Source organism: Felis catus, chromosome B4 (assembly GCF_018350175.1).
Source record: "Felis catus isolate Fca126 chromosome B4, F.catus_Fca126_mat1.0, whole genome shotgun sequence".
NCBI lineage: Eukaryota > Metazoa > Chordata > Mammalia > Carnivora > Felidae > Felis > Felis catus.
Window position 1 is genome coordinate 68,110,693 of NC_058374.1, and position 13,379 is coordinate 68,124,071.

The 13,379-nt window shown below is 35.9% G+C and overlaps 1 protein-coding gene across 1 annotated transcript in view; it reads left to right on the top strand.

The window, feature by feature from the left end:
• The window catches only part of MUC19 (mucin 19, oligomeric), a 106,217-nt gene that overhangs the window by 44,138 nt on the left and 48,700 nt on the right, over positions 1–13,379 (top strand). Inside the window, exons 35-40 of the mRNA XM_045062664.1 lie at positions 1,423–1,461; positions 2,223–2,318; positions 4,307–4,402; positions 4,845–4,943; positions 5,351–5,425; positions 6,184–6,249. Coding sequence (XP_044918599.1) covers positions 1,423–1,461; positions 2,223–2,318; positions 4,307–4,402; positions 4,845–4,943; positions 5,351–5,425; positions 6,184–6,249 — 471 coding nt within the window. The remainder of the gene's footprint in view (positions 1–1,422; positions 1,462–2,222; positions 2,319–4,306; positions 4,403–4,844; positions 4,944–5,350; positions 5,426–6,183; positions 6,250–13,379) is intronic.

Here is a 13,379-nt window from a genome sequence, read left to right on the forward strand (position 1 = left end):
TTCTATTATCAAATACTTATCAATCACCTATTAGGTGCTAGGCACTCTGCTATCATTAGAGATATAAAGATGAGTTAAAATAGATACAATCCCTGTGTTCATAAAACCTATAGTCTAGTGAGAAAGATGGATATCAATCAAGCAATTACAAATACAAATGGAAATTTCCGTCAATGACAAGAGCTATGAAGTGCTTAAAATGGGGGTGAGTTAGGTGGAGAAGAGACTTGAACAAGTCAAGATGGTCAGGAAAGGCTGAGGAAAAGATGAGTTGAGAACTGACCAATGAAGGTTTAACTCGGAGAAGAATAAGGAACTGTGTTCCAAGGCCAGGGAATTGCAAATAGCAGGTATGAGACGCTGAAAAGCAGCCATGGTGGCTGAACAAAGAATGAGGATCAAACAGAGAGGGTGTGTGAGACGCTTTTTCTTCTTCTTTTGTAAGTTGCAAAATACTATAATATTGTAAAGTGTGAATTTCCATATAAATAATAGATTTGCAGGGCTTTTCAATAGAGACTAAGATGAAAATACAGAAAATAGCTGATTTTGCTATTTATGAAAACCAGAAATTAACAAAGGCTTAATTTTGAGTACACCTCACCCCTGTCAATAAACAGTTAATAAACTGTTAATGTATTCCTGGCAGGAATGGTTGGAGGGTCAGGCACTGGGAAGGCAAAGTAAAAATATGGCCTCTTCCTTCAGGAGTTTACTGGTAACTACAAATTTATCTCCATAAACCTACTATATAAAATTATAAAAACAAATCCTAAAAAATATTCCTTCTTCCCACTACTACAAATATAGACTAAATGCCACTCGGTAGACAACTATGGAAGGCACTGACCACCAGAAATAGAGTAAAAGAAGTCATTAACTTCAACATTAGCTTCTGCTAACACAGAATTAACTTTGTCATTATTGATATACATTTATTGCATTTACCTTGCATTTGGAATTCAGCATATGTGTGTATAGTATACACATGCATATCCATGCCCCTCTACACATACACATATGCATTGTAAAGTACATTATGATATCATTATTTAATTTTGACGTTTTTTTATTTTTGAGACAGAGAGAGACAGAGCATGAACAGGGGAGGGTCAGAGAGAGGGAGACACAGAATCTGAAGCAGGCTCCAGCCTCTGAACTATCAGCACAGAGCCTGATACAGGGTTCGAACTCACAGACCGTGAGATCATGACCTGAGCCGAAGTCGGACGCTTAACCAACTGAGCCACCCAGGCGCCCCATGATATCATTATTTTAAAACTGAAATCAAATTTTATTATTAACTCTCAGTGCTAAATATATTACAAACTACTACATATTGAAAACTAACAATCCAGCAATCTTTCCAGTATTTTCCCTTGAGGTCAGACAAATTTACATCATTTCTCTTTTTCTTATCAGGGACAACTCTAACTCTTCTGGGTGAACCTTTTACTACAGGTTAGTATATTAATTCCCGGTTTTATATGTGATAAAAAAATCTAACAGGGAAAATTATTAGTAACTTTGGGTTTTTAAGAAAGAATTTATATGAGAGTTTTGCTTTTGACAAAACGTTGCGAACAAGTAATTTATTAAGCTTTTCCCACTGATTTAAAATTCTTTAAAAAGCCTGAATTTATCTTGTTTTTGACCAGTTTATATTGGCTGGCTATAATATGGTTTCTAGTTTTATTTTTTTCCTTATCAGTAACTATTATTACAGTATAACAGAAATAAATAACATCAAGCTCAAAATTTAAAAATGTAATATATAGGATAAGAGAAAACATGTGTATATCTAATGATGTATTTTGCTCTTTTAGGCGTTCTAAGTGTAAAAGTAGCAATTAGCTCTTTCATGATGTTTCATCATTGTTATTATCCCTGAGTGACAGTGTGATTAGAGCTTAAGATTCCATTTATTTGAAAGCAACCTCATTGAGACAAATATATGAAGACTTAGCATGACCCAATTTAAGATGCTTAGAACATAACTGTAAAAAAAAAAGCAATAACAACAACAAAATAGTAAAAACTAAACCAAAATCTTTGAGGAAATTATAGTAGAACAAAATCTTAGGGAACTCTGGACAAAAAGTCACTGGATTCACACTTTCATTTTCTGGAGTGGGAACTAACTGAATAGTTAAATCACCCACCCATTGGAAACAAAATCCAAGTATACTTGACATGAGAAGCTCATTTCATGTTTTTCGCAGGTGTTATTGGAACTCCCGTTCCCTTGACCGTCAGTGCTGGCACTGCAGGCACGAGTGTAGTGTACCCCGCCCCCACCAGTCCTGGGCACATGGCAGGTAAACTGAATTCAGAACAAGGTATACCATCCACAACTAAGCAACTGGTTTCAGGCAATGCTTCTCAGGACAATATTGTATAAAATAAAGATATCTGAGTTAGGTATAATATCAGCCTTAGGTATTTTTTATACATAATTAAAATGTAGAACTTTAGGGGGTGCCTGGGTGGCTCAGTCAGTTAAGCATCCAACTCTTGATTTTTGCCTCAGGTCCTAATCTCACCGTTTATACCATGGAGCCCCACACTGGGCTCTGTGCTGACAGGGCAGATCCTATTTGTGATTCTGTCTGTCTGTCTGTCTGTCTGTCTCTCTCTCTTTGCCTATCCCCCACTTGCACTTTATGTTGCATTTATATATTCAATAATATTTATATGGCACACTAAAACTTCTGAGTTATTCTCAAATGGAAAATATGTAATTTAATTCACATTAACACCATTAGGTATTTTTATGCCCAGAAAGAAGAAAATAATAAAAGGTCTCAAAACTGGCAGAGGCAGGATTAGAACCCAGAACTCTTATCCTCCTCTGTAATGGCCCCATAGTTTTGTGATCTGTGCATAAGAGCATGCATCCAAGAAAAGCCAGTGAGAATATGCTTATCATTGTGCATCATTGACTAAATTTTAACTATTGTTGGTTTCAAGAATAAAATATTATTGACATTTTTTTAAGCATAGATGATTTTAATTAAAAACAAACAAGCCTGCCCCTTAATCAGTCAGTAATTTCAAACACCTCTTAAAATTCCTCTGAGTCACATTTGCCTCTGCCTCTTGCTCAGGTGTTAAACAGTTTCCATTTAATACCTGCAGTTGTCCACATGGCTCATCTTCCTCCAACACAGGTGTTCAAAGTGTGGTTCCAAGACCAATAGCCTCAGTGTCTCCTGGGAATTTTTTAGAAATGCAGATTTTCAGGCCCATCTGCTTTGATTCAGAGGCTTTTGAAGTGAAGCCCAGCAAACCATATTAACAAGCCCTTTAAGCAACTGATGCATATCAAAGTTGAGAACATTTCCACTCTTTCCCCACTTCTGTCCCAATTTACTCTGTAGTCAATACCACGCCAGAATGAACTTCCAAAAATTCAACTGTCTTCAGGTCATTCGACAAGTGTTCTGATTGCTTTTAGGATAAATCAAAACTCCTTTACATACAATTAAAAATCATTTCTTTACTATATGCAATGGGACTTCGCTTTACATATTTATTAATGAATCCATGGCCTGGTTTTATTTTCCTACATTTGTTTTCCTCTAGCAGATTTCTTGATTTAAAATTTTTGTTTTAAATACTATAATAAATTACAGTTTACACAAAAATAACATATTAAAAGATATAATGTACAGTAGCACAAGAAACTGGTCGATTCCAGTTAGATCAGTGAATTTACTGAACTCTTAGGGTAACGACCATCTAGTTTATATTTCCAAAAATTTGAATCAGAGTTACTGGGTCATGATGATGAGTCAATCAGCTATCTCTTTTGGGGATCAGACAATCTGTACAATGGTTTTGAGCAGGGCTGCTCCAAGTTTGGTCCACAAAGGTATGCCATCCAGAACTGTTTGTTTTACTGGTCCATGATGTGGTAAGAATTGAGCAGCAGTTTGACACAGTGATTTCGTATCTGTTGAATAAAATTTTATGTTTTCTTTGGTTTCACTTTTTAAATTTTCATTTCTTCACTTTTATGGCATTCTTCCCCTTCCTCCTCCCAAAATAAGGCAGATTGGAAATTTTACAAAATCGCTCTCTTACCACAGTTGATTTGAGAAGTACATTTGGAGTATCAACTCCAGGGTGAGGCTGCCTGGGTTTGGCTCCTGGATCTGTTGCCAAATAACTGGGTGGCCCGGAGCACTTCACTTCACCACGTCATCAGTGGGAAAGATAATACTGCCAGCTCTGGCGGATTTCTATAAGATTAAATGAGTTGATTTAGGTCTAGTGTATTTCTGAAACTGCTGTATTTTATCAGGAGGAACAACAGGCAGCCCTACTGCACCAGCAAGAGGAGGTGAAGACAGCACACCCAGGGAACCAAGCACAGGGGCGACAAGCCCAGGGAAACCAGGCAAGTCAGATACACATTTTAGCGCCTATTAAATACACTGAATATACCACAGGTTGAACTAAAGATTAAGCTCTATGTGGGGCACCTGGGTGGCTCAGTCGGTTAAGCATCTAACTTCAGATCAGATCACAGTCTCACAGTTTTTGAGTTCAAGACTCGCATTGGGCTCCAAGATGCCCTCGCGGAGCCTGCTTGGGATTCTCTCTCTCTTCCTCTCTCTCTGCTCCTCCCGCACTCTCTCTTTCTCTCAAAATAAATAACCTTAAAAAAAGATTAAGCTCTATATGATATTAGGCTGATATTAGATATCTAGCTGCAGAAATCCTAGGAGTCCTTTAAGATTCTTTTGTCTTGGAAACCTCAATACTGTCCTATCAGAAAAGAGTGATATATAGAATCCTGCAACTCGAGAAGTAAACCCCTTTCCCCACTGTTGTGTCAGGGACCCCAGAGGTTTCAGAGGGCTTCGCAACAGCACCTGGGCATGAGAACACAAATGGAGACACAACTGCCCCAGGCTCAACCGTGAGAGGCAGACCAGGTATGGAAGTGCAAGGTCTAAAGCATCTTCTTACTGACCTTAGGGAAGCTGCCAGTGGCTTCTGAGTGATTAGTTTTAATTATTACTGCACATATTCAGTATCCCTGTTTTTATGAGCTTAATGACAGTGTTTCTCCAACATCAGCTCAGATGTGATATAGAGCAAAACATGGTATATTTTAAACTGCTAGATTCCTGCTTGAGGACTTCTGAAACTGTGAGTCTGGAGTGGGATTAGGGTCATGGTTTCCAATCTTGGCTACAAATTAGAACTGAGTAGAGAAATGAACAAATATATGAAACAATATGTAAACAAATATATGAAAAGTACTTTGAAAGCAGAGAACAGCACAATCTGTTCTGCTTCACCAAAGATCATGATTCATATTTAGTTTTTATTTTGAAAGGGACTACCGGATCATCAGCTAGTGATACAACTAGACCCCCAAGTAGTGAAGTGACACAATCTGAAGGCAAGTTTGGTGAGTAGAGAATGTCATTCAGAGACCATGGTTTTTGTAAAAACAAAACAAACAAAACAAAATCCCCCAAACAAAACAGAAGAGTCTTTTGTCAGAACCCTGCTGATTTAACTTGTTTTGGTTAATCGAATGCCCAAGAAGGATGTTGAATGGTATAAAAAGAATTAAGTTTTCAGTATGATATTTTTTTTTCTGGTTTCTCCAAATCTTCCCTTCAAAAATGCCAAAGTACTAGATTAAAGCTACAGTAATGTACATGCTGTCCCAATACTGTGTTTATCAAGTGTAACAGGAGAACCTGTTGGAACTACCACTGGAACTGGTGATAGCATCACAACTAGATGACCTTTCACTGATTGCAGCCCAGCTGAGAATTCAGCAGACAAGGCACAGGCTCACCTGGGCATTTTGGTGGTGCTCCATCATGAGCTTAGCTGAGACCTCAAGTTTTTATGAGACATTTAAATGAATTTAGCAATGGCTATAGTTTTAATGGCTGTTATTTTAGGACAAATGAATATGAGTAGCTTGGGCATTTTCATTACAACCATCGATGAAGACTAGAATTTCCAGATGAAAACACAGGATGTCATTTAAATTTGAATTTCACATAAATAAAGAATACTTTGTTATAAGTATGTCCCATTGGGATGATTGTTGTTTATCTGGAATTCCAATTTAACTGGATGTCTTGTGTTATCATTTGCTAAATCTGGCAACCCCACTGTGGACTGAGCACCATTGTTCTTCTCAATTAGGAACAACTGAAGGGGAAAATGCAGCCACCACTGGAAATGTTGGTGAAAACACTTCCCGAGCCTCAGGTACTGAATGAACATAATCAGAATGAATCCAGACAAGAGAAATGTGATTTCTTTACTTACGATTTTTACAGAGACAAAGCTTCCTGAAGAATTTAATTATCATTATTTGTGTAATGTCAAAACTGAAGAAGATCAGAAATAAATCAAGAGCTATTTGTTGTGTGTGTAACATCAAACTGATGTTACACAGAGCATCAGACTGATGCTCCAGAGAACACAGGAGAATAGTAATGTACTTGTTTTCTTAGAACTTGTTTTTTGAGCAGGAGAAATGAATATTTATATACATGCAAAGGCAAATACCATGTAAGACAGAAGACAGTCAATATCAAGGAAATGTTCAGTGACAAACATTGGAGTGGGAACTCAAGAGGAAATTCTAGTAAGAGAACTGATTAGATAGGGTTAAAAACAACAGGATTATTCTAGTTTGAACATTATATGATATTGTGATCAGTGTACTATATCTATACACTTTAACAAGCAAAAACTCAAAACATAAGTGAGTTGGGTGGAATTTTAGGGATATATTCAATTTTATGGGAATAACAGCAGTCATTTTTCAGTTGTTGCGGTAATATGTTTGAAAACAAAATCTTCTCTCAGCCCAGAGACCCAGTCCATAAAGGTAGTAGAGAAAGAAAACAGTTTTATAATTGAATGAGCCTTAACCTAGAAAGTGATGCAAATTACAGACAATTTACTAAGAGATTGTCAAAACAGAAGGGAATCTCACCAAGCAGACAACCCTTTACATACATATTCTCAAGAAAAATTATTACTCGTTTTGAAGTAAGAGGACCTTAAAACCCCATTTATTATACATAGTTCATCTTAAATTCACTTAGTAGTTGGGATGACAATTTGGTTAGTTGATTTTATACAGGAGAAAATAAACTCCAGTCTTGAAGGAGGAAGGTTTTTTTTTTTTAATGTTTATTTATTTTTGAGTTTATTTGAGAGAGAGAAAGAGAGCACCAGCAAGGGAGGGGCAAAGAGAGAGGGAGACACAGAATCTGAAGCAGGCTCCAAGCTGTCAGCACAGAGCCCCAGACTGGCTTCAAACCCAAGAACTGAGATCATGACCTGAGCCAAAGTCTGACACTTACCCACTGAGCCACTTGACAGGAGGAAGTTTTATAACTAGAGGGAGATAAGGGTACTATCTCCCTTAATGTTTACATTTCAAAGAGCCCCCAGGTCCTTGAGAAAGACCTAGAATGACCTAGGTCATTAGGCCTATTTAGATGTTTTGAAGATTTGCACACATTTCAAAGAGAAAAAAACCTAAAATTACAAATTTGTTCTAAGCAAAGGAAAGGGAAAGTCTCTTTCCTTACTTTCACCAGAAAGAATTAAGCCTTTTGTTTTAAATTTTCGTTTGTCCTTATATAAGCCATCCTCAAAAGATGATCAATTTCATATTTTAATTACCTAATTCTTCTTTCTATTGTAAAATTAAGCCATGCCTAGGGTATTGCCTAAAGCCACTTCCAGAACCAGAGGTGACAACACCCCTGGGGAAGCAGGCACTAGAGCTCCAAGTCCTGGAAAAGCAGACAACGCTGGTCCTGACTTTCCAGCTGTGTTCAACCATACCTTCCTCAGCAGGGTGTGATCTGGACTAGCCTGGTTTTTAATTTGCTTTTATGGTCTTAGAATTGAGTAGCATTTAAACTCAAAGACCCAATGGGGAAAAAGGAGTCAGGAAAATGTTGGCTGCATACATTAGATCTACACACACTTCCTTCTACAAACCATAAATATCACAGAGCCCACACCTAGAGTGGTTAGAAGGAGAGAGGAGACTAAGACTTCAATGACTGGGAAAGATGACTCTGGGGCTCATAGTGGAGCTGGGATTCAGGTCAGGGCATCCAAGAAGAAAGGGGAATATAAAGAAGTGCTTAATAGTGGAAGAACATAGATAGCATCAACTAGGATTTATCCCTGGAGGGAAAGGGCCGTACCCTGAATGGAGACTACTGAGAGAAGATCTGAGACCTCACAAGTCAGAGCTCTTGTGGATGTGGAGTTGAAAGAAATAAGATTGGAGAGTTCATGGAATGAGGACTGGCAGTTATAGAACCATGAGAAGGCACTAGACTGTGTAAAGGCAAGGGAAGGGCACTGGAAGGTAGAAGAATCCTTGCGGCCTGGGTGTCAAAGAAAAAAGAGAGAAATATTTAAAGCCGAGAACCTCAAGAAAACAGGATAGTAATTAAGAATTAGAAGACAGACAAAGGAAAGAAGCCACTTAAAAAGAAGTTTCTCGGGGTGCCTGGGTTGAAGATCCAGCTCTTCATTTTGGCTCAGGTCATGATCTCATGGTTCATTAGTTGAAGCCCTACATCAGGCTCTGCACTGACAGCATGGAGCCTGCTCGGGATTCTCTCTCTCTCTCTCTCTCTCTCTCTCTCTCTCTCAAAATAAATAAATAAACTTTAAAAAATAAATAAAAAAGAAGCTTCCCTTCACCATAACCTAAGACGAAGCTCCTGATCTGCAAAATCTGGTGAGCCATTGCAAAAGCCTCTCTGTCCCTACTGCATAGGATCTCCTGCCATCATTGTTTCAAGAAAATCCAATACAAAAAAACATGAAAAAGAAAAAGAAAATGCTAATATCTATATAAAGCTATTCACTCATATATATTTTGAACAATTTTCAGCAACAGCAAGCAAATTCTAAAAATCTAGTCATGAAACAGAGGAAACAGAATTTAAATTAAGAAATAAACTGCAGATATAGGTCTCAGAACTATAAATTATGAAACTTGAGGGTAAAAATAGATAAACAGTAGGAAGAAGTTAAATTGGAACTAATGAAAACTCAGGAGTAATATTGGAAAAAAATTATCTTAAAAATAAGGACCAAGTTACAAGCTACCCAAAAGAGAATATACATGATATTGAAATCACAGCAGGAGAGGCAGAAGACAGAATTGAAAAGATCCCCCCACTTAAAAAAAATAATAAAGTGGATCAGAGAAAGACATAGTTGCAGGAACTAGACAAAAATATCCAACATATATATATATATATATATATATATATATATATATATATATATATATATACATATATCAGTTTCTGGAGAAGAAAAAACAATGAAACAATGTGTAAAACTGTAAGTCAGGACAAGTGTCCCGTAGTTAAAAGGGAAATCCTAAATTTACATGTTGAAAGGATGTTGAAAGGATCTTCCATATATCAGGAAGAATTAATCCTGAATGGTCAATTTGGTGAGTTATTTTAGAAAAGTGTCAGATTTGAAAGATACAGTCTCTGGACCTTGAGGCAAAAAGAAAAAGTTTTTTAAAATGAAAGAAATTCAGGTTGGTATCAGGCTTAGTGAGATAAAGTAGGATCATTAAGAAACTCAAGGAAGAGAAATGTAGGCTAAGTGTTTTTAAATCGAGCTAAATGTAATTCAAGTATCAAGCTATCGGGAAATACTTGAAAACATGAAGGAATTCAGAGAAATATACACCCATGGAGACCTTCATAATAAAATCACTGTAGAGTGAGTGCATTAAGCAACAAAGAGATGCTTTGAAAATGACCAAAAGTTATAGCACTATTTCCTTTTAAAGTTTATTTATTGGGGCACCTGGGTGGCTCAGTTGGTTAAGCATTCGACTTAGGCTCAGGTCATGATCTCACTGTTTGTGAGTTCAGGCCCCTTGTTGGGTTCTGTGCTGACAGCTCAGAGCCTGGAGCCTGCTTCGGATTCTGTGTCTCTCTCTCTGCCCCTCCACTGCTTGTGCTCTCTCAAAAGTAAACAAAAGTTAAAAAAAAAAAAAAAAAGAATTGTGAAGTTTACTTATTTTGAGAGAGAGAGAGAGAGAGAACACTAATGGGGGAAGGGGAGAGAGAGAGAGATAGAGAGAGGGAGAGAGAGAGAATTCCAAGCAAGCTCCTCACTGTCAGCACAGAGCCAGGAACCTGACACAGGGCTCAAACTCACAAACCATGAGATCATGAGCTGAAACCAAGAGCCAGTTGCTTAACCAACTGAGCCACCCAGGTGCCCCTATAAAGGGCACTATTTTTAACTATATCTAAAATTAGAACAAAAGTTGAAAGAAAGGCTGAAGAAAAATACATAAATGTTACATATTTAACCAACTAAAAATATCATATTAATAAATAGATAGGAATAAGAAGGAAGATGCGATAATCTTACTGATTAGATACTAGTCAAATTATTTAAAGCCCATGAGCCAGATAAGAGAAATTCACATTTATTAAAGAAGTAAAAACAATGAATATTAAGAAAGAAAATGGTATTTAAAGTGGAAAGCACAGAAGAAGAAAAGGGAAGAAGAAATAATAATACTTATATTAATAATAATTATTATATAATGATAAGTATATAATAATTATTATTATTTGTTGAGAAACAATAGATACTACCTGAAAGAAAATTGGGAGTGTGCTAATGGAATTATATAAAAGTGTTACTGTGAAAATAGAACCTATCAAAATAGAAATAAAGAAGCAAAAAGCAAAAAAAAAAAAAAAAAAAAAAAAAAAAAAGGGAGCAATTTAAGAGTGCATAGCAAATGACAAATGGCTGAAATTGGAATCCAAAAGCACACTAAAATAATGTTTAAAAATAGTTTCTATTAAGTTTTGGTGAAAATTTTTTCAAAATTAGGAAGTCCACTGATATAGTTCATAATAGGGCCACCTGGGTGGCTCACTTGGTTAAAAATCCAATTCTTGATTTTGGCTCAGGCCATGATCTCACTGTTCATGTGTTTGAGCCCCTGAGTTCAAGCCCCATGTTAGGCTCTGTGCTGACAGTGTGGAGCCTGCTTGGGATTCTCTCTCTCTCTCTGTCCCTCCCCTGCTCTCTCTCTCTCAAAAAAAATTATATATATTTATGGTTCATACTAATAGAGCTAAGAGAAATAAAAAAAACTAATTATCTACATTCAGGCTAAAAATACATTTGATAAATTTTCAATAACCATTTCAGATGGGAAGAAAAAAAAATCCCGAATAAACAACCTGCCTGAGCAGTATTCAAATGTCAATACTTTTCCTAGAACCAGTATCATGCAATTCATGCAATTAAGTGAATGAATCACTTAACATCTGTAACTTCAGTTTTCTTATCAGTAAAAAATGGGAATGTAATCTATTGACTGGGATTGTGATGAGAATCCAGTGAAAAAATAAATAAATGTATGTCAAAGCACATCTTTGGAAATGTATAAAGGGTAATATCATTGATGTAGAAAAACAGATATTTTGGTAATCTTTGCTTGGAAGTTCATTTAAGTCAGATTTGGTTATCTCATAGCTTAAGATATTCTGGGAATGAACCCAATCCATTTTTCCTTTATAGCAGGTACAACTGGAACATCTGGTGGTACTAGAAAGATTGCCATTAAATTTTTTGTTGTTCAGTATTTGTGCACTGTTGGGTTTTCAGAACAGCACATGACAGTGTGACAGTGATCTGACAGTTCAGGTGTTCCCTGTTACTAAACAAGACTAATGCAGCATTTTGAATCTGATGTGGCCAATGCAGAAATCACTGGAATGCATGGCCAATGCAGAAATCACTGGAATGTTACCTGATACAACTATAACTGAGTTAATTAAAAATGTAATAGTAACCATCTAACATTTCATCTTATATTTGGTCCTTAAATGTTGTTTTTGAGTTAGGGATGTTTCCTCATCCAGTTAGTTACATTTCTTCATCTAAGGTTTGAGTGGCTCTACAAAAAATCACACAACAAACAAATATAAATATAAAAGTACTAAATAATAGTATTTCTGCATTTCATTGATTGATAATATGATTTTCCCATAACAGAAATACTTGAGAGTTCAATAAATTCTTTTCTTTGTTGAATAATAGGCTTCTGGATATTAAATGATTCTCAGCCATCAACAGGGATGTTCAAGTTCAAGTTAGAATTTTTCTTTTTGCAATCTATTTTCAAAAACCCGCTATCTTTAGTATTAGAAAAATGTCATGGTTCTTTAGTATTAAAAAAGTCATGATTTAAAATATTAATATATTTCTTTAAAGTTCATTATTGAATGGAAAAATGATCTAGAACCTTGATGAACAGCTTTCCCTTTTCTAAGAATATTCAGTAACATTGCCTTCTGAATTGTCTAAACATTCAGCAAATAGTTTGCTCCTTAAAATCTCTACACTTTGGTTTAAAAAATTCTTCTTTTCTAGAATTTGCAAATAGAACATGACTCTACATACCTCATTTTCTCAAAACTCACCTTACAGGAAAATATACAATGAGGATATGCAATATGCAATGGGTATAGCCACACCTGACTAAACAATTTTTGTGTTTCATAATATTTAAATTGTTTCAAAGGATCAAAGATACGGACCAGAGAGAAAAAAAGAGAGAAGGAAAGGGGACTGGTCAATATTTCTCATGAAATAGGAAAAAAAGTGCTTAAAAGTTTAATTAGTAAAATAAAACTGTTTTTATACTTTGTTTTTTACTGGATATATTGAGTACAACTTATTCAATGAAATAAAGATAGGAGGTAGTCATTTATCATCGTATAATATCATTTGTAAGTCATCTTAACCTGTTTTAGCAAAAAATAAAAATGATAATCACATAAAATTATACTAAGTATAAGATGGACAAAGTGTTTTCACATATATTCACTTACTCGAATCATATAACCACCTAGTGCAATTGACAATATATTAGTGACTATTCAAATTTTATAAATAAAAAAATCAATGTGTTTACTTTAGTCATAGGTGAATATGTTTGGAGGCTAAAACAGGGCCTAGATGATTGAATCTTCATCCAGTCATTTTCTGTTACTAGACAGCCACTGTCTAGTACAATGGTGAATTACTATCAAAACTAGAGAAAGGTCTTGTTACCTTGCCTATGCTAGTTTACATTTGCATTCCCAGTGCCTAGCTTAGTGCCTGACTTAATAAATATCTGGTGGATATCTGGTGAATATGTGAAATGATGAATAAGAGTTCCCAATCTGGTAAAGGATTCAGAGGCTTTACTTTTATTAACAAAATAAAACAACAGGTTCTATGGAAGAGAACCTTCCAGAAGGATTGAAGATATGGTAGGCAGTAGGTTATTTGCTGCTATGCCC